The sequence below is a fragment of the Suncus etruscus genome, chromosome 7, assembly GCF_024139225.1.
Source record: "Suncus etruscus isolate mSunEtr1 chromosome 7, mSunEtr1.pri.cur, whole genome shotgun sequence".
In the NCBI taxonomy this organism is placed as follows: domain Eukaryota; kingdom Metazoa; phylum Chordata; class Mammalia; order Eulipotyphla; family Soricidae; genus Suncus; species Suncus etruscus.
The window spans coordinates 122999824-123020007 of NC_064854.1; the positions used below are offsets into that span (position 1 = coordinate 122999824).

Sequence of the window (20184 nt, forward strand, 5' to 3'; positions counted from 1 at the left end):
GCAACTTATTCTCAAGTTATGTCTGCAGAAATGTTCCAATCTCTTTGTCCACAGAGTAGATGGAAAAGGAACTTGGACACTATAGACCCTTATTAACAGTGCTCATCATAAGAATGTTTTACCAAACTTATTTTCAAGCTGTGTATATATCTGCAAAACTGTTCTTGTAATTTTTGTTCAAGGAAGTTTATGGAAAGGAACTTAGATGTTCTAGACTCGAATTACAGTGCTTGGTTTAAGAATACTTAAGAATTTTTGTTCTAAAAAAAAAGCAAACCACTAATATTTGCTGAACAAGTGAATAAAGGCAGTGGTGTCCAAAAAAGAAAAAGAAGGGCCCGGAGAGATAGCACAGCGGTGTTTGCCTTGCAAGCAGCCAATCCAGGACCAAAGGTGGTTGGTTCGAATCCCGGTGTCCCATATGGTCCCCCGAGCCTGCCAGGAGCTATTTCTGAGTAGACAGCCAGGAGTAACCCCTGAGCACCGCCGGGTGTGGCCCAAAAACCAAAAAAAAAAAAAAAAAAAAAAAAAAAGAATACTCAAGAATTTTCAAATTAAGTGTATCTGAGGAAGGAACCAACGTTTATGTTCAGAGAAATCTATGAAAAAGTGTTGTGAGATGTATAAGACAAAGATAGGGAATGATGTTTGAGAATGTTTTGAGAATGATGTATACAGGGTTTGTTTCTTTGTTTTTGGTTTTGGGGCCACACCTGGTGGTTCTCAGTAGTTACTCCTGGCTCATCGCTTAGAAATCTCTCCCGGGGAATCGAACCCAGGTCTGTCCCAGGTCAGCTACTTAACAAGGCAAATGCCCTACCACTGTGTTATCACTCCAGCCCATACAATTTAAACTTTGATGCTATTACAGCCAACTTTTACTGTGCCTATGCAAAATAACCACTTTTGTAAATTCTGATCTGGGGTTCCTGCCTCTAGCAGAGAACAATAGAACAAGGCTTATGTACCCCACAATTTTCTGAACAAAAAGCTGTTGGGTTATACCTTATTTTACCCAAAACAAAGATCATCCCTGGTTTCTTTGTATCTGTTTGTTTACAACTTGGTTTCACCCAAAGCAAAGATTGTCTTATATGTAAACCTGGGTGGGACAGGTTCAAGGTGCTGCCCCACCTTGGGGTGGTCTTTATCCTCAATAAAAATGGTATTTCTGGCAGGCAGCAGGCACTCTATACTGGGTAGAAGACTGCCAGACTACATGTGTTTTGCCCTGAGTCTGGTTTGGAGTATTTCATTGCAACCCTGATTCAACTCATATTTCAGCTTGGGGTTGGAGATACAGCGCCTGGGGTGATTTTACAACTGGAGTGTGGAAACAGGAAACTGGAAGAGAAGCGGCTCTAATCACCATCAAGAGCCTCTCTGTTATCATTTAGAACTATTTTATGGTAACTGAGAAATTGATAGGAAAAAAAGGGCAAGTTGTATCATTTTTGTGCCCGTCCCTCTCTACTAAGTTCCACATGTGAGATCATTCTGTATCTTTCCTTTTATTCTGGCTGACTTCACTCAGCATCATACCCTCTAGTTATACCTGTGTTGCTGCAAATTGCATGATTTTGTATTTTTCTTGAGCGGCATAAGTATGCATTATTGCAATGTTTTTGAAGCAAAGTTTATTTCTGTATTTATTTGCAGCCACACACAGTGGCTCTCAGGTCCCATTCCTGACGCTGTCTGTGCTCATGAGTTAACTTCTGGTCAGGCTGGGAGACCTTATTCATCCTTGGGAAATAACCTGGGACCTAACTGGGGTAGGTTGCGTAAAGCAAAATAAGTGCCTTACCCCTGTGCTATCTCTTGTGTTCAAGATGAGGTTTTAGAATTCTGGATTGTATTTTGTTTTGTTTATGGGCTCAGTTTTTACACTTGGCTCTGCACTTAGGGATCATTTCTGGCTGATTTGTGGACCACATGAGATAGAGACTTAGGATCCGTCTGGGTCTGCTGCATGCAAGGTAGGCACTCTACCTGCACTATAGAATATTGAATTCTGAAAGGGAGTTTTGCGACTACCAGTAAGATTATGTTTAATTGTAATCTACTTTTACTAAGGATTGGATGAAGCCTTAGTTCTTATTAATATCTCTATTGAGAAATTAGCTCTGAAATCCAGTAATACCAAACTGACATTTTCTAAAACCTTTTATTCTATTTATATTCTAATCATTTCATGTTGTGTTTGATTAATCTAAATATTAACAGCGGGAGTTTGGTCAGTGTGGCTGGTATCTCATCTGTCTGACAATCTGGCAATCTCAGTCTGTTAGAGAGATTCATCTCACAGGAAAAATAGAGTTAAGGCTACTTTGCTAAAGTAGCTGCCTGGATGGCTGGAAGCTTAGCATTGCATCCTGCTTCAAAACCTCGAGTGATGGGGCCAGAGCAGTGGCGCAGCAGTAGGGCATTTGCCTTGCACATGTCTGGCCCAGGACGGATCTTGGTTCGATCCTTAGTGTCCTGTATGGTCCCAAACCAGGAGTAACCCCTGAGCATCACTGGGTGTGGCCAAAAAAAAAACAAAAACAAAAAAGTTTCTCAGAGAGTTCAGAGTAATAGTATAACAGTTAAGGCAGTTATCTTGCATGTGGCCGACCTAAATTTAATCCCTGGCATTCTATATGGTCCCCTGAGCACTGTCATGAGTGATACCTGAGTGCAGAGCCAGGAGAATGCCCTGAGCAATGCCAGTTGCAATACCCCTCACAAACACGCAAAAGTCTGTACTTTTAGGGGCGAGAGATAACATGGAGATAGGGCGTTTGCCTTGCATGCAGAAGGATGGTTGTTTAAATCCCAGCGTCCCATATGGTTCCCCAAGCCTGCCAGGAGCAATTTTTGAGCGTACAGCCATAAGTAATTTCTGAACAGTGCCGGGTGTGACCCATTAAAAAATATCTGTACTTTTGGGACCAGGGCAATAGCACAGCAGGTAGGACGTTTGCCAACCTGGGTTTGATCCCCAGCATCGCACTCCTGAGCCTGTCAGGAGTGATTTCCGAGCACAGAGCCAGGAGTATTGCTGAGTGCTGCTGGTTGTGTGCGTACACACACATGCACAAAAGATTTTCAGAGTATTACAGGATAAGGAGTAACTCCTGAGCATAATTGGATGTGACCCCGAAACAAAACAATAAAGGCTCTCAATGAGAATTCCCTGTTAGACCAACAAGTCTGTTGTTAGGTCTTTTGTTCATGAAATTATCTTCAAAACTGCAAATATTTAACAGCAACAAATGGCATTTTCTAAAGAAATTGGGATTTTGCTTTAAAATATCAGAGAATGGGCCCGGAGAGATAGCCCAGAGGTGTGTTTGCCTTGCAAGCAGCCAATCCAGGATCAAAGGTGGTTGGTTCAAATCCCAGTGTCCCATAGGGTCCCCCCGTGCCTGCCAGGAGCTATTTCTGAGCAGATAGCTAGGAGTAACGCCTGAGCACCGCCGGGTGTGGCCCAAAAACCAAAATAAATAAATAAATAAATAAATAAATAAATAAATAAATAAATAAATAAATAAAATATCAGAGAATTTGGACTGCATAGGCACTTGTCTTACATGTGGCTAACTTAACCAGTTCTGATCTCACAAACCCTCATGGTCCTCCAAATCCTATTAGGAATGATCCCTAAAAGCAGAGCCAGAGGAAGCCCTGAGTATTTACTAGGGGTAGCCATATTTAATATGAGGGCCCTGGGGAATAGTGGTTCAAAGTGAACTATTTAGTGTTTTCCTGACTCACATAAGTACTTTTTTTTTTTTTTTTTTTTTTTGGTTTTTCAGTCACACCGTTTGATACTCAGGGGTTACTCCTGGCTAAGTGCTCAGAAATTGCCCCTGGCTTGGGGGGACCATATGGGACGCGGGGGGTGAGGGGTTCTAACCACGGTCCTGATCTTTGGCTAGCGCTTGCAAGGCAGACACCTTACCTCTAGCGCCACCTCGCCGGCCCCCTCACATAGGTACTCTGATTCCTAGCACCACTAGTTATATTCTTAGTGGCCTTCAGCACTGCTGGGAAGACTCCAAACTATTAAATAAAATAATCAAAAGACTGGCAGGAAATTGTGACATGAGTAGAATGCATTCATAGTACCAGATAACCTTCAACATAATCAGTTTGTCATATGTCATGTCCTGTGTGGGGAATATTTTGTTCTTGGAGCTGAGTTCCTTTGCATTCTTTGGCCAGCTCTGAGCCTGGTAGTTGTTGCTCAAACACAAGCCAATGATATTGCCTCAAAGGACACAAATTTAGAGCAAGGTTAATTGTGTCCTGTTGGAAAAGGGCAATAAAATTGGTCAGTAAAAATTGTTAACGGGGAGCATTTTAGGAATAGTTTTTGTTACATTTTTATCTAAATAGGATTTTGTTTCTGTCTGAGAATGGGAAAGTTTGCCAGACAGAGCTCTGTGGCATTGTAGGGGGAAGCATTGTGTGGGTGTAATTTTACCTTCTTCCTCTCTTCCTTTCTTCTTTCGCAAAGGCCTTTGCAAATACTGAGTTTTATAAAATGTAAAATTACAGAGTGTAGTTCTAAAATGTGTTCTTGCTCCAGAAAGATTGTGCATGGTTTATTTGAAAAAGATTTTCTTTTTTTTTTTTTTTTTTTTTTTTCTTTTTTTTGGTTTTTGGGCCACACCCGGCATTGCTCAGGGGTTACTCCTGGCTGTCTGCTCAGAAATAGTTCCTGGCAGGCACGGGGGACCATATGGGACACCGGGATTCGAACCAACCACCTTTGGTCCTGGATCGGCTGCTTGCAAGGCAAACGCCGCTGTGCTATCGCTCCGGCCCCTATTTGAAAAAGATTTCTATAAAAATTACCACTACCGGGCCCGGAGAGATAGCACAGCGGCGTTTGCCTTGCAACAGCCGATCCAGGACCAAAGGTGGTTGGTTGGAATCCCGGTGTCCCATATGGTCCCCCGTGCCTGCCAGGAGCTATTTCTGAGCAGACAGCCAGGAGTAACCTCTGAGCACTGCCGGGTGTGACCCAAAAACCACCAAAAAAAAAAAAATGTTTGGAAAAAGCCTGTTTGGATTGGCTGAGTTAGAGAGGCGGTCCGAGCAGCCTTGCAGTGATTGGTCTCTTATCATAGGCACCTTTTCTGGCAATTCTCTGCTGGCGTCAGTTAATCTCCCCCACTACATGAACCAAAACAACACCCATCCTAGCCCTAGCACTGAACCACCAACACGGTTAGCTGGGTTTTGCCAGAAGTGACCCCAGATCTCCTGAGTACTGTTTGGGAGCCCCCAAGAAAGATTTGAAAACTCTGCGGCCTGATTTTTTTTGTGTTGTTTATTATTGTTGTTGTTACATTTAGCGGCATATTGAAACATTTTTGGGATATACTCGTGTATAAGACGGTTGACTTTTTTGTTTCAAAAGTCATCTTATACGCTGGAAAATACGTTACATCTGTATAAAATAAACCTGCTGTTTAGTTCTTCTTGTTTTGTTCTCAGTAGCTCATTTTGATATATCGTGGTTATTGAAAATCATATTTGTAGCTTCCTACTGACAGTCCTCTTTGTCATTGGCACTGCATTTAAAGTATTGTTTTAAATAAATAATAAGTACCATAAATAAATAGTAAATACCATCAATATTACTTTAAGAATATAAATACTGGGCCCGAAGAGATAGCACAGCAGCGTTTGCCTTGCAAGCAGCCGATCTAGGACCAAAGGTGGTTGGTTCGAATCCCGGTGTCCCATATGGTCCCCTGTGCCTGCCAGGAGCTATTTCTGAGCAGACAGCCAGGAGTAACCCCTGAGCACCACCGGGTGTGACCCAAAAACAAACAAACAAAAAAAAAGAACATAAATACCATCTTGATCTGGGCAGTTTTAGGAATTGGCAATACTATAATTCTTTATAATAATAATAAATAATAATAATATAAATTCTTAATAATTCATTGAGTCACTGTGAGATACAAAGTTGAAAAGTTTGAGTTTCAGTTGTACAATGTCTGAGCATCATCCCTTCTGGTGTCCACTTTCCTCCACCACGGTCCCCAGTTTCGTTCTTTTATCCCCTAGCCTGCCTCTAGCAGGCATTTTTCTTTTCTCGTTTTAGATAGACACTGTGGTTTGCAATACCATTATTGATTATTGATAGGGTATCGTGCATGTCATTTACCTCCTTTCAGCACCTTGTTCTTGTCTGGAATAATCACTTCCCATTCTGTAATTTCCATAGTGGTTTCATGTTTTCTCTGTTCTAACCACCCTCCCCACATTATGACAAACTTCCTATTAAGGATCAGTCCTTTTTATTTTGTTTCTAATCAGAAACCACATTTGGGATTTTTTTTTTTTGATGTTTGTTTTGGGTTTGGGGCCACTACAGTGGTGCTCAGGGGCCACTCCTGGCTCTGCGCTCAAAAATCACTCCTGACAGGCTTGGGGAACTATATGGGATGCCAGAGTTTGAATCTAGGTCCATCCTGGGCCGGCCCTGTGCAAGGCAAATGCCCTACAGCTGTGCTACTACTCTGGCCCAGAAATCACATTTGTGATGTGGCAAATGTTATGAGTTGATTGACTCCCTGGAACTTTAAAACAAAGAAAAGCAGTATGTTGAAAGTATTTGTGCTACCTCAAATAATTCAATTTGTGCTACTATATATTGTTCCATATATCTCAACCATAGACTCCCATGTATATGCCCTGCTTGAGAGAGATGACTTATGAAGAACGCCTTTGTAATAATTGCTTTATAAATAAAGATTACAGTCTCTGACGAGTTACCTGATATTCTCACCCTGTGTTTGGAAGGAGTATAAATCGATGATGAGAGATTGTTGATTTTTCAGTGTGAGTTGTATTCACCAGGCTCACATATATTTTTCCTCTGTACATTTCAAGCCTGCCTGCTTGTCTGCCTGCCTGCCTGTCAGTCTGTCTGTCTCTGCTTTCATGAATGATCGGTCTTTTTCATATAGCAACCATCTTCTCAGTACAAAGTATAACCTGATTATATATGTATTGGAGATTTTCTGCAGGGATGCAAAGTTGCTAGCAGGCATGTTCTTTCCTTTTCAGTTCTCTCTTGTACTTTTTCAGTACCTTAAGAAATTTTTTTTGTTTAGTTACAAATCAATCGAAATATATATTGAGCTCTCATTTCTGACCCAAGTATTTCTCAACAGGTTGACAGCCATCAATAAAGTTATAAAATCTCCAAGAGCAGCCCAGGAGATGGAAATGTGGGTGTTTGTATTGTGCCACCGGAGAGGAGAGCCTCATTTAACTATGCAGGAGTGGCAGTAACCTGTAGGCTTTTGTAGCCTTTACTTAATATATACTTAGGAACACTTTCTACATGCTAACTTTGTTGAGTAAGGGCTTTTGATTTGTGAAGATTTTATTGGTCTGGGGTTTAGTAGTTTGTTTTAATCTAACACTACTAAGAAAGATGATATATTTAGTTTATGTATTTAGTGTATACAGAGTTAGATTTACCTAATCAGGCTGATGGTCCTTTGTTGTACATTTCTTATAATGGTTTAATAAATAGCTCAATAATTCAAATGATGTGTGGGAAAATGGATAATAGGTGATTAAAAGTGAACTACCAGATGCAGTTAGGTTGCTTGCTTTGCATATGAATTACTGGGATTGATCCTGACAATCTCATATGGTCCTCCAAATACTTCCAGGAGTGATCCTTGAACACAGAACCAGAAGTATTGAGCACTTTGTTGTGAACCAAAATTTAAAAATAAATTTAAAAAAGTGTACTATCTGGGGCCAGAGAGATAGCATGGAGGTAAGGCGTTTGCCTTTCATGCAGGAGGTCATCGGTTCGAATCCCGTCGTCCCATATGGTCCCCCGTGCCTGCCAGGAGCAATTTCTGAGCCTGGAGCCAGAAATAACCCCTGAGCACTGCCGGGTGTGACCCAAAAACCACACACACGCACACACAAAAAGTGTACTATCAGAAAATAATGAAGTGATAAAATTTCTCCTCCACATGCTAATTCAGATTTGCATAGGTAGCTCCCATAGAAAATGCAAACAAATCTTTATGAAATCAGAAGAGAGAGCCTGGAAAGGCTAGGAGGATATTGGTGTATCTCTTACCTATACATGGTATGTTTAGTCTGCCAAGATATGATAGTATTTGGGGAATCAAATAATAGAAATTTCTCCTTTACATTTTTCCTATGTCTTTTCTTTTTAAAACTATTGTTCTTCAGTGGTGATGTTAAAGCCACTTAATATTCTTTTTTTGGTTCTTTTTTGAGGGGGCCACACCCAATGGTTTTCAGGTCTTTTTTTTTTTTTTTTTTTTTTTTTTTTTTTTGGTTTTTTGGGCCCCCCCGGCGATGCTCAGGGGTTACTCCTGGCTGTCTGCTCAGAAATAGCTCCTGGCAGGCACGGGGGACCATATAGGACGCCGGGATTTGAACCAACCACCTTTGGTCCTGGATCGGCTGCTTGCAAGGCAAATGCCGCTGTGCTATCTCTCCGGGCCCAGTTTTCAGGTCTTTTGACCCAGGGATCACTTCTGGCGTTAGCTCAGGGGATTACAAGAATGCCTGGGATCTAATCAGGCTTATTCTTTTTTTTTTTTTTTTTTTTTTTTTGGTTTTTGGGCCACACCCTGTGACGCTCAGGGGTTACTCCTGGCTATGTGCTCAGAAGTTGCTCCTGGCTTCTTGGGGGACCCATATGGGGCCACCGGTGGGATCGAACCGCGGCTCGTCGTCCTAGGCTAGCGCAGGCAAGGCAGGCGACCTTACCTCCACGCAGCCAACGCCCGGAGCCCCATCAGGCTTATTCTTAAGCATGGCAAAGACCTACCCATTGCAGTATCATTCTAGCCCCTGCTGTCTTTATCAGGCTTATTCTTATGCATGGCAAAAGACCTACCCACTGCAGTATCATTCTAGCCCCTGCTGTCTTTAGCAGTGGTCTTTGGTAGCCTTATCTGACCATTGTACAGATTGAACAGAAAGTGCCTCATTAGATGTACGGGGACTGACTATAAGAAATTATCACCTTGGGGGGCCAGAGAGATAGCACAGCAATAGGGCATTTGCCTTACAGGCAACCGAATTGCAGGACTGATGTTGGTTTGAATCCTGGCCATCCCATATCTCCCAAGCCTGCTAGGAGCAATTTCTGAGCACAGAGACCAGGAGTAACGATCTGAGCACCGCTGGGTGTGATCCCAAAAAAAAACAAACACATCCCCTCAAAAAAAAAAAGAAAGAAGAGAAATGATCACTTTTGTTGTTGTCATGTGTGTGAAGTTAATCATCTCAAAGTAGATATGCTGATGAATATTCCTAGGCGTTGGCAGTTTCCTATGTTTGGCAAAAAGTTCAGGTATTTGGAAAATAATATACGTCTCCAGATACCTGAAAATGCATTAACATGCTTCTGACCTTAAAATTCCTCATTCTAGGGAACAACATTACAGCAGGTAGGGCACTTTCTTTGTACATGGACTGATCCAGGTTCATTCCCTTCACGTCATATGGTCCCCCAAAACTGCCGAGAGTGACCCCCCAATTACAAAGCAAGTTGATAGCTCAAACAAGCGCCGGGAGTGTTACCAAAAAAGAAAAAAAATTTCACTGGGCCAGAGAGATAGCATGGAGGGTAAGGTAAGGCGTTTGCCTGCATGCAGAAGGATGGTGGTTTGAGTCCCGGCATCCCATATATTCTCCCGAGCCTGCCAGGAGCGATTTCTGAGCATAGAGCCAGGAGTAACCCCTGAGTGCTGGGGTGTGACCCAAAAAAAAAAAAAGAAAAAGAAAAAAAATTTCTGGGTCGGAGCAGTGGCGCAAGCTGTAAGGCATATGCCTTGTGCGCGCTAGCCTTGAACGAACTGGAGTTGGAACCCCAACGTCCCAAGCCAGGAGTGATTTCTGAGTGCATAGCCAGGAGTAACTCCTGAGTGTCACTGGGTGTGGACCAAAAACCAAAAAGAAAAGAAAAAAATGTCTTCGCTCTATTCACTCTTGTTCATGTCTAACTGGTCAGAGATATCAGAACTTTTTATTGGCCTGTTTATAGTAGTACCCTATTTTTTTTTTGGGGGGGGGTTTGGGCCATACCCAGCAGTGCTCAGGAGGTTACTCCTGGCTATGCTCAGAAATAGCTCCTGGCAGGCACGGGGGACCATAAGGGACGCCAGGATTTAAACCAACCACCTTAGGTCCTGGATCGGCTATTTGCAAGGCAAACGCGGCTGTGCTATCTCTCTGGCCCCAGTAGTACTCTATTTCAATGTCATGTTCACTATTTGAAAAACAGTCTATAGAGATAGGATCAGGCATCCAGACATAAACTCCACAGAAGCACCATGTGCTAAGCATTCCAGTCTTCCAGGGATAGTTGGAGTTATCCAGTCATTTTTTTTGGGGGGGCGGCGGGGGGTTGGGTCACACCTGGCAGCGCTCAGGGGTTACTCCTGGCTCTCCACTCAGATATCGCTCCTGGCAAGCTTGGGGGAATATATGGGATGCTGGAATTCCACCATCCTCCTGCATGCAGGCAAATGCCCTACCTCCATGCTATCTCTCTGGCCCCAATCCAGTCTTTTGTTGTTTTCTTTTTTTTTTTTTTTTTTTTTTTTTTTGTAGTTTTTGGGTCACACCGGGCAGTGCTCAGGGGTTATTTCTGGCTCCAGGCTCAGAAATTGCTCCTGGCAGGGCACAGGGGACATATTGGGCGCCGGGATTCGAAACCAATGACTTCCTGTCATGAAAGGCAAACGCCTTACCTCGCATTGCTAATACTCTCCGGCCCCCTTTTGTTGATTTCTTAAGGGCACTGTTTCTTTTCTGTACTGTTTCTTACTGACTGAAATAAATGACCCAAAACAATATTGTGCCAGACAACTGACACCTTAGTACTATTGTAAAGCTAAATATTTCTGGCATGGATTAATACATTTCCATATATCTTAATGTTTCCAGAAAATTGAAATGGACTGTGAAATATTGTTACCTGACAAGAGATACTTTACATGAGTGACTGTTACCTCTCTGTCCAGTCTCATCTCCTTTTACAAGCGTTTAATTTCAATAGTTTCAAATTTCAAAGTTCTAATAGGCTTTACTGTGTGTCAGGCTAAAAAGCTCTTTACGTGTGCTTATTTACTTACATTTTAAAACCACTTTATGAAAGTAGGTACATATTGTCCCACTTTGTTGGTGAGGGTAAATAAAGCATAGAGAAGTTAAGGGCCTTCTTAGAGGTCATAAATGGAGGTGATAAAATTCAAATTCTGGGGCCCTGACCCAAGCTTCAATTATTCTTGAAAACTGCTTTCTGGGTAAAAAGGTACCATCTTGGCAACATCTCCTATATGAGTAGAGTGATTTTCACCTGACTTTTTCAGCCTACATTTCCTTTTTGGATGGACTCGTAAAGGCAAAGCGCCTGTTTCTAATCCTGACCAGGAGTTGAAAGTGGCCAGTGAGAGAGGCCTCTTCTTGACAGCTCCTGATAAGAGTTCGGCTTTGACTTTCCACCATTTGGGTTACTTCCCTTTCCACACACATTGCTACATCTCTAAAATGGAAGTGATGTTACATCCTGGGATCATTTAGGGGATTAAGTAAATTACAGCTGATTAATAAAAATGTCAGCAACTTTTTATTATGATCCACTGCTAGCCTTGATAACACGCCAGCCAACGATTTGTCAGCTACTGAATGCTCGGATAGGTAGGTGGATAGTTTTCCTTTCATTGTGACAAGACAGTATTTCATTCTATGTATTTCTCTTGACTCTTGGTGTGAAAAGCGGAGAGGTAAAGCATTATTTGACATGTATGGATTCTGAGGACACACGAGGACCATAGAAGATGGAGAATGAACGCAGCGCAAGGGCTAGTTCTAGAGCTGCAGCCTCAGTTAATCCACTTACAAGCGTGGATGATGATGGGTCCTTGTCAGTAGGCAGTTTCTCCCACCCACCCCAACACTTACCTGCTGACTAGTGTTTGTTAAAATGAATTTATGACTCATACAAAATGTAGAGAGAAAGGAGCTCTGTAACTGCAAGTTTGTTGAGCCCCTTTTATGCCTTTTTGAAAGTGCCTGTTAGTCAATGGTTGCTTCTCAGCTGTCATGGCTAGCTCACTCTGTAGGCTCCCAGCCAGAGTGATGTCGCTGCCATCTACCACCATTGCTGCCGCCACCAGCTGTTCAGTTTCCTGCTGTAAGAATTTGACAGCCATGAAGCATCCTCCTCCCGCGTTTCTTCCTTTCTCCCATGTCGTACATCTTCTCTCCTGGTGCTTTTGCCTGCAGCCAGTGTTCCAAAGAACTGCAGGCATCAGAATTAAGAGCCCTTACGACCACGCCAAGCAGATGTGAGTTAGCCATGGAAAAGAAGTAATTAAGAGGCTGTGCTGGATCAAAAAAAGTGGACTAGTTTTTGAACTAGATGGGGAAGTTGCTTTAACTCACATGAGATTGTTCTATAAGCCATCTGGAGGATGTCTAAGAGAGTGGGCTTGACCTGTTCAAGGACATGCTTGCACTCCATAGGAGCCAAACTAAGGACTGATTTCGTTCTTCTACCCCCTTTCCTATAAACTTAAGCTTGCTCTGCCACACGCCCCCAGTCTGTGGCTTATAACAGCCATTTCCTTTGATCAGTGAATAAGTTCACTCTTTTTTTTTTTTTTTTTTTTTTTTTTTTTTTTTTTTTTTTTGTGGTTTTTGGGTCAAACCCGGCAGTGCTCAGGGGTTACTCCTGGCTCCATGCTCAGAAATTGCTCCTGGCAGGCACAGGGGACCATATGGGACGCCGGGATTCGAACCGATGACCTTCTGCATGAAAGGCAAACACCTTACCTCCATGCTATCTCTCCGGCCCCCTAAGTTCACTCTTTGTAAATGTTTCAGCTTGGGGAATGGAAAGGCTCTCTATGCCTTCCTGTCTCTCAAAGCTTCCTGTATTGATGCTGATTGATTTCTGTTTTCACAGGGAACGCTAATGATCCATGACAAAGAAGTCACCCTCGAATATGTGCCAAGCCTGGATTTTTGGTACTGCAAACGGGTAAGTGCCAGGAATTCATTCATTTCCTTAGAAGTCAGGATTTAACATCACAACTCCGCCCACCCCCAGCAATGTTACATGACAGCAAGCATTGCTAAGCACAGAGCTTTTCTTGATCTGCTTTAGAAGAACTGGAGGTCAGGGCAAGTCACCCATAATTCCTGCTGCCTAGTTGCTGTGTGTAACCACACAGGATTCTGGATTTCAGTTGTAACTACTTTCCCAAGGGACATATATGCTGTGGTGAAAGAAGAACTGAAAGGTTAACAGTTACTTAACTTACATCTACTGTTTACTTCCTGGGGACAGACAGGTGCAGTGGTTTTTTTTTTTTTTTTTTTTTTTTCCTTTAAACTCTTCAGAATGACACATTTATTGGGATTTTTATTTCTTGCTTTGATTTCATACCCCGGATCACACCCAGTAGTGCTGGTGGTTGAACCCTCACACATTATAAGACGTGTGCTCTGCCTTTGAGCCTTCCTAGAATGACACATTCAATGACTAAAGGATTTTAGAAATCTAGTTTGACTAAAAGTGGCTTGAGAATATACTGTCTTTATTAGTACTGTTTCATTTCAATAATATAATGGAAAAATTACACATTCCTTTTAAAATTACTATAAACAATCCAGGGGGAAATTGCCCCTTCGGGGATGGAGGAAACATGCCCAACCATCAAGTTCAATTAATCACCCCAAAAGTAAACTATTCAGTATTCTGCACCTTTTACTTTTTTTTTTAAAATTTGTGCCACACTTAATTTTGGTCCCAAATCTGGGGTTACTCCTGGTTCTGCACTCAGATAACACTCCTTGCAGGTTCACGGGACCTTACGGGTTGTCAGGGGTAAAACCCAGATCAAATCAAGCCACATGCAAGGCAAATGCCATACCCACTGTGCTGCCGCTCCAGCCCTGCACCTTTTACTTCCTCTGATGATCAAAAGTTAAAACTATGTTTTTGTTTTTGTGGGGTTTTTTTGGGGTGGGGGAGGTTTGGGCCACACCCAGTGATGCTCAGGGTTCCTCCTGACTGCACTCAGAAATCGCTCCTGGCTTAGGGGATCATATGGAACAGCGGGGAATAGAACCTCGGTTTGTCCTAGGTTAGCAATTGCAAAGCAGATGTTTTACTGATGGCACCACCACTCTGCCCTCCCCCCACCCCTTTTTTTTTTTTTTTTTTTTTTTTTTTTTTTTTTTTTTTTTTTTTTTTTTTTTGGTTTTGTGGCCACGCCCTCTCAGAAATCACTCCTGGCAGGATGGGTGATCATATGGGTTGCCAGGAATGGAACCCAGGTCTGTCCTTCACACCCTGCCCAATGTTGCTATTGCACTGGCCTGATGAACTTTTTTATTGATTGACTTAATGTGGGTTTGTGGGGCTGCAGCCTGTAATGCTTAGTCGTTACTTTCTGGCTTAGTGGTCTCTCCCAGTGTCTGCTGGAGTTGACTATGTGAGGCCATGTGGCATCAGAGAGTGAAGGGGGTTGGCTGCATACAAGACAAGTCTCCTTAAACCCTACACTATCTCTCCTGCCTCTCAAAAAAAATCATAATTTTGATAGTTTACCTATTTTTTTATTGCTTATCATTTCAGCTATCATAAAATTTGCTCCAGTTTAAGGTAAGTAAACATTTTCATACCACTGTTTTGTTCTAAGAATTTTGCAACTTTGGGGCCCAGAGTGATAGCACAGCTGTAGGGTGCATATAGGACTGACCCTGGGTTCAATATCCTGGCATCCCATAAGGTCCCCCCCCAAGCCTACCAGGGGACCATTAAGGGATGCCGGGGATCCAATCAGGTACAATACAAGCACCTTACCCGTTATACTATTGTTCCAGTTCACTTATTTTTTTTTTTTTTAATGCTACACCACACATTGCTTGAGGATTACTGCTGGCTATGCCTTGGTGGTACATATGGATGCTGGGATCCAAACTGTGTCGCTGCCTTCAAAGCAAGTGCCCTCCCCACTGTCCTTTCTCTTTGGTCCCATAATAAGAATTTTCACTGTTTTTACAGATAAGATATAGTAACAAACTACCCCCCCCCCCAAAAAAAAAAACCCTCAGTGACTTAAAATGATAAACTCTTCAGTAACATTACATATCAGGGGCTATGAGTCTTACCTGTTTCTAGAGGTCCCTTTGTTCTACAATCAGCTAAATGGAACAATCCCAAAGTCTGATAACTGTCATCTTAGTTCAAGAGAAAAATAAGACTCAATTCACACTAGCAGTGATTCCTTTTTTGGGGGTCAGGGGGAATGACAGGTCCAGAGATGTTCAAGGCTTACTCTGACTCTGCATTCAGGGATCATTGTTAGTGGGCTTGGGGGGAGCATATAGGGGTTAAACTGGTCGACCACGTGCAAGTGACCTTTAAGTGGTGTGTCTTAAAATATCTCCCAGGGCTTATGAAATAATATAGGGGTTAAGTTGTTTGCCTTGCCTCCAGCCAACCTAATTTAATTCCTAGCAAAAAATACGGTCTTCTGAGCACTTTCAGAAATGATCCCTATGACTGTGGAGCCCTTTCCCCCCCCCAAAAAATAAAACTGTTGTCAGATCTAAGTAAATGACTTTCACTTACACTTCATTGACCAAAGAGAGGTGCGTGACCCAGAGTAGAGAAAGTACATCACCCAGTCATGACGGATGTGACTGTTCTTAAGTTACTTAATCTCCCTGTTCCTTAGTTTTATCATCTGCAAAATAGGGAGGTAATGGTTGTCTCAATGTGAAGACTTGCAAAATGGGCTTCGTAACAATGGTGTTTGCTCTTCAGTCATTAGCTCCTGATGCTGTTGCCTTCATTGTTCTCTCTTGTGTGTCTGCTATGTTCTTACTCCTATTCCGTATTGCCAAATAGTTTTCTGTTCTCTGCACTTGCTCTTTGTTTTCCTGAGTTTTATCTCTCATGGCATGTGGAAGTTCAGTGGTGAAAGTTCAGGGACTTTGCAGATAGAGAATGTACTTGACATACTGATCTTAAGTTTCAGACCAACAATTGTACTTGTTTGGGGCTGGAGCAATAGACACAATGGTAGGGGCATTTACCTTGAACATGGCCAACCCCATGTTTTTTTTTTGTTTTTTTGTTTTTTTGTTTTGGTTTTTTTGGGCCACACCCGGTGACGCTCAGGGGTTACTCCCTGGCTATGCGCTCAGAAGTCACTCCTGGCTTGGGGGACCATATGGGACGCCGGGGGATCGAACCGCGGTCCGTCCGAGGCTAGCGCAGGCAAGGCAAGGCACCTTACCTCCAGCGCCACCGCCCGGCCCCGGCCAACCCAGTTTTGCTCCCCTTGTTATCTCATCTAGTTTTCCACGACCCTATCAAAGAGTAATTTCTTTTTATTTTTATTTTTGCCAACAGTAATTTATGGTGCAAAGCCAGGAGTACACCCCTGACCATCACCAGCATCCCCATATGGTATCCTGAGTACCAACTATGAGTAAATCCTGTGTGCAGAGCCAGGAATGACCCCTGAGCATTGCCAAGTTTGCCCCCAACCCAAAAAAAAATAAAAACATGTCCACATACCCTTTTAAAAAGGGAGCTCTTGGATCCCACGCAATAGCACTGAGGGTAGGGTGTTTGCTTTGCACATGGACAACCAGGATTCAAACCCTGGCATCCCATAGGGTCCCAGAGCTTGCCAGGAGAAATTTCTAAGTGCAGAGCCAAGATTAGAAGAGTTGTTACCCTTGAGTGCCACCAGGTGTGACCCCCAAAACAAAACAAAAAAAGTTGTTCTCCAACAACTCTCCAGACTGTCTATAGGCCTGATTGAGTGGGGCACCTCAGATTAGTTAGGTTTCAGGGTGATCTAGCATATGACATTTCAATTTTGGCTGGTATGGGAACTGTGATGGATATACAGAAAGTTTGTAAATTGATTTTGACAAGTGGCCAGAGTAGTTCAGCATATAGGGCATTTTTCTTGTATGTAACTGACCCAGGTTTAATCCCCAGCATCCCATTTGGTTCCACGTGTTCTGCCAGGATTAATTCCTGAGCATTGCCAGCTGTGGACCAATAAAACAAAACAAAGAAAAGGTCTTGTTTGGGGGCCAGAACTATATCACAGAGGTAAGGCGTTTGCCTTGCATACTGCCAACACCGAACAGACCCCAGTTCGAATTCCGGCATCCCATATAGTCCCCCGAGCCTGTCAGGAGCAAATTCTGAGCACAGAGCCAGGAGAACCTGAGTGCTGCTGGTGTGACCAAAAACAAAGTAAAGAAAAGAAAAAGTGAGGCTGGAGAGATAGCACAGTGGCGTTTGTCTTGCAAGCAGCCGACCCAGGACCTAAGGTGGTTGGTTCGAATCCTGGCATCCCATCTGGTGCCCCGTGCCTGCCAGGAGCTATTTCTAAGCAGACAGCCAGGAGTAACCCCTGAGCACCGCCGGGTGTGGCCCAAAAACCAAAAAAAAAAAAGAAAAGAAAAGAAAAGAAAAAAAAATTTTTTTTAAATTGACATTTTCCACCTTCCGTTGTAGTGTAAGACCAGCGTTGATGTACAGCGACCTTCATGTCCATTCTGCAAGTGCCCAAGGGAAGGTAAGTGGTGGAGATGGTTGTTTTATTTTATGTACCTTACACACAGATTTTATCTTTCCCTGTCCTTTAAAGAAATGGTCGTTCCGGGGCCGGAGAGATAGCATGGAGGTGTAGGGTGTTTGCCTTGCATGCAAAAGGACAGTGGTTCGAATCCCATATGGTTCCTTAAGCCTGCCAGGAGTGATTTCTGAGTGTAAAGCCAGGAGTAACCCCTGAGTGCTGCTGAGTGTGATCCAAAAACCAAAAAACTGAAATGGTCATTCCAGGTCTGGAGCAATAGATAGCAAGATAGCACAGTGAGTAGGGAGTTTGCCTTGCACATAGCTGACCCAGGTTTCATCCCCAGCATTTTATATGGTCCCCTGGGTCTGCCAGGAGTAATTCCTGAGCGAAGAGCTAAGAGTAACCCCTGAGCACTGCTGGGTGTGGACCCCCTCCCCCAAGAAAGGTCATTACTGGAACTAGAGAGATAGCACAGCAGTAGGGCCAAGCCAGGATGGATGGTGGTTCAATTTCCGGAATCCCCAAGCCTGCCAGAGACGATTTCTGAATGCAGAGCCAGGAGTAATTCCTGAGCACCATCGATTGTGAACCCCCCCCCCCCCAAAGGCTGTTTCTGGGCCAGAAAGATAGTACACCTTACAGGTGACCAACTAAGGTTCCATTCTCAGCACCCCCTTATGGTTCTCAGAGCTCTCCTAGGAGTACTCTCCTAAGCTCAGAGTCAGGAGTAAAATCTGAGTATCTGTTAGTGGCCAGCCCCCTCCACCCCCATCTCCCCTCCTCCCAATAAAAAGAATGTTTATCTCTAAAATAGAAGTTGATCTGCGTTTTTGTTTTGGGGCCATACCTACTCCCAGCATGTCTTTTCGGGGTCATTCCTGCTGGTCCTTTTGAGAACCAGAGATTGAGCCATTGACTCCTTCCTACATGCAAAGCATATGCACTATCCCTTTGAGCCACTTAGCTCTCTATCCTCTTTGCTCTTCTTTGTGGTGGTAATGACTGGACTTCCAACTTTCACCTGGCTGTGGTGATTGCTCACTCAGCCTCAGAACTTGCTAACTGTTGTTCTCATTCTAGTGTTTGTACCTATACTAACTGGGGTTGCAGCTCTTGTGGTTCTCACACATCTGGCTGCAGTACTGCCAGAAATTGCTTATAGCACTGAGAATCTCAGTAGTAGCCCTACCAAACAGTAAAATTTCCAAGATTGCACTTGTGACATTGTGGGACACCTTACAACCTTAAGTTTTGGGGTTTTTTTTTTGTTTTTTTGTTTTTAATTTTTGGGCCACACCGGCAGTATTCAGGGGTTACTTCCTGACTATCTGCTCAGAAATAGCTCCTGGCAGGCATGGGGGACCATATGGGACACCGGGATTCAAACCAACCACCTTTGTTTCTGGATCGGCTGCTTGCAAGGCAAACACCGCTGTGCTATCTCTCCGGGCCCACAACCTTAAGTTTTCAAGGCAGGCTTTCTAAGCCACTAAGCTGTTCTTCAGGGTCCAAATTTATACTTTTGGGGGTGGAAGTCACCCCTACTGGCCTATTCCTAGCACATTACTCTTGTTGATACTTTGGGACCATTTGGTACTAGGGATTAAACCCAGGACTCCTATGTGAAATAAATTTACTCCCTACCCACTCCCCCATTTCTTGTTGTTTGGGAGCTATAGCCCTATGTTGATTGGAGGGGAGTTTTCTCCCATGATGCTCAGACGTCATTCCACTTGGTGCTTCGAATCAGCAGTACCAGAATAAAACTCAGACCTCCTACTTGCTAAGCCTTTGCTCCCTCCAGTCTTGATGAGCTCTCTGGTCCCTGATCTATACAAGATTGTTTTGTTTATGAGGCACACCTAAAAGTATTCAATGGCAGCACCCAGCTTTGTGGAAGGGACCATAGTGCCATGAACGGAACCGGAGCCTCCCACATTGCCAAAGATTGTGAGTTTGGAGATGTACTCAGGGAAACATGTTCAGTATATATATGTGTCATATCTTGGTTAGCAAGGGTTGGTAGGATGCAAAGTAACCAACCACTGTATCCCCTGTTCTGTCTCTTTAACCCCATTGCAAAACTATTTAAATTGCCTAATGATGGGCGCAGGCAGATAGTTGGAGTAAGTGAATCTCTGGATTCAGTCCCTGGTGCTGCATGGTCATTGCAGAGTATAGGTTCCTAGTTCCACTGAGGAGCCCCCTTTAAAAAAGTGTACACAGGGCTGAAGCAATAGTATATCAGTAAGGTATTTACCTTGCATGCAGCCAACCCCAGACAGACTCCAGTTCAATTCCCGGCATCCCATATGGTCCCCTGAGCCTGCCAAGAGCAATTTCTGAGTACAGAGCTAGGAGTAACCCCTGAGTGCCAACGGGTGTGACCCCCGAAAAAAAACAAAAGAATTTATCATGACATCTAATTTTAAGTAACCTGTTTGTGAAGTGCTTTGGACCTCAGACTTATGATTAGGTGGATTAAAGGATTTTGACTCCTTATTCTGAGGTTGTTCTTTTATTGTACAGCAGGTACACACAC

The 20184-nt window shown here is 43.3% G+C and overlaps 1 protein-coding gene across 2 annotated transcripts in view; it reads left to right on the forward strand.

The window, feature by feature from the left end:
- The window catches only part of RBM6 (RNA binding motif protein 6), a 123129-nt gene that overhangs the window by 74571 nt on the left and 28374 nt on the right, over positions 1-20184 (forward strand). For both annotated transcript variants that reach the window (XM_049777328.1, XM_049777329.1), the window contains 2 exons: positions 12989-13063; positions 17579-17639. In XM_049777328.1, the coding sequence (XP_049633285.1) occupies positions 12989-13063; positions 17579-17639 (136 nt within the window). The remainder of the gene's footprint in view (positions 1-12988; positions 13064-17578; positions 17640-20184) is intronic.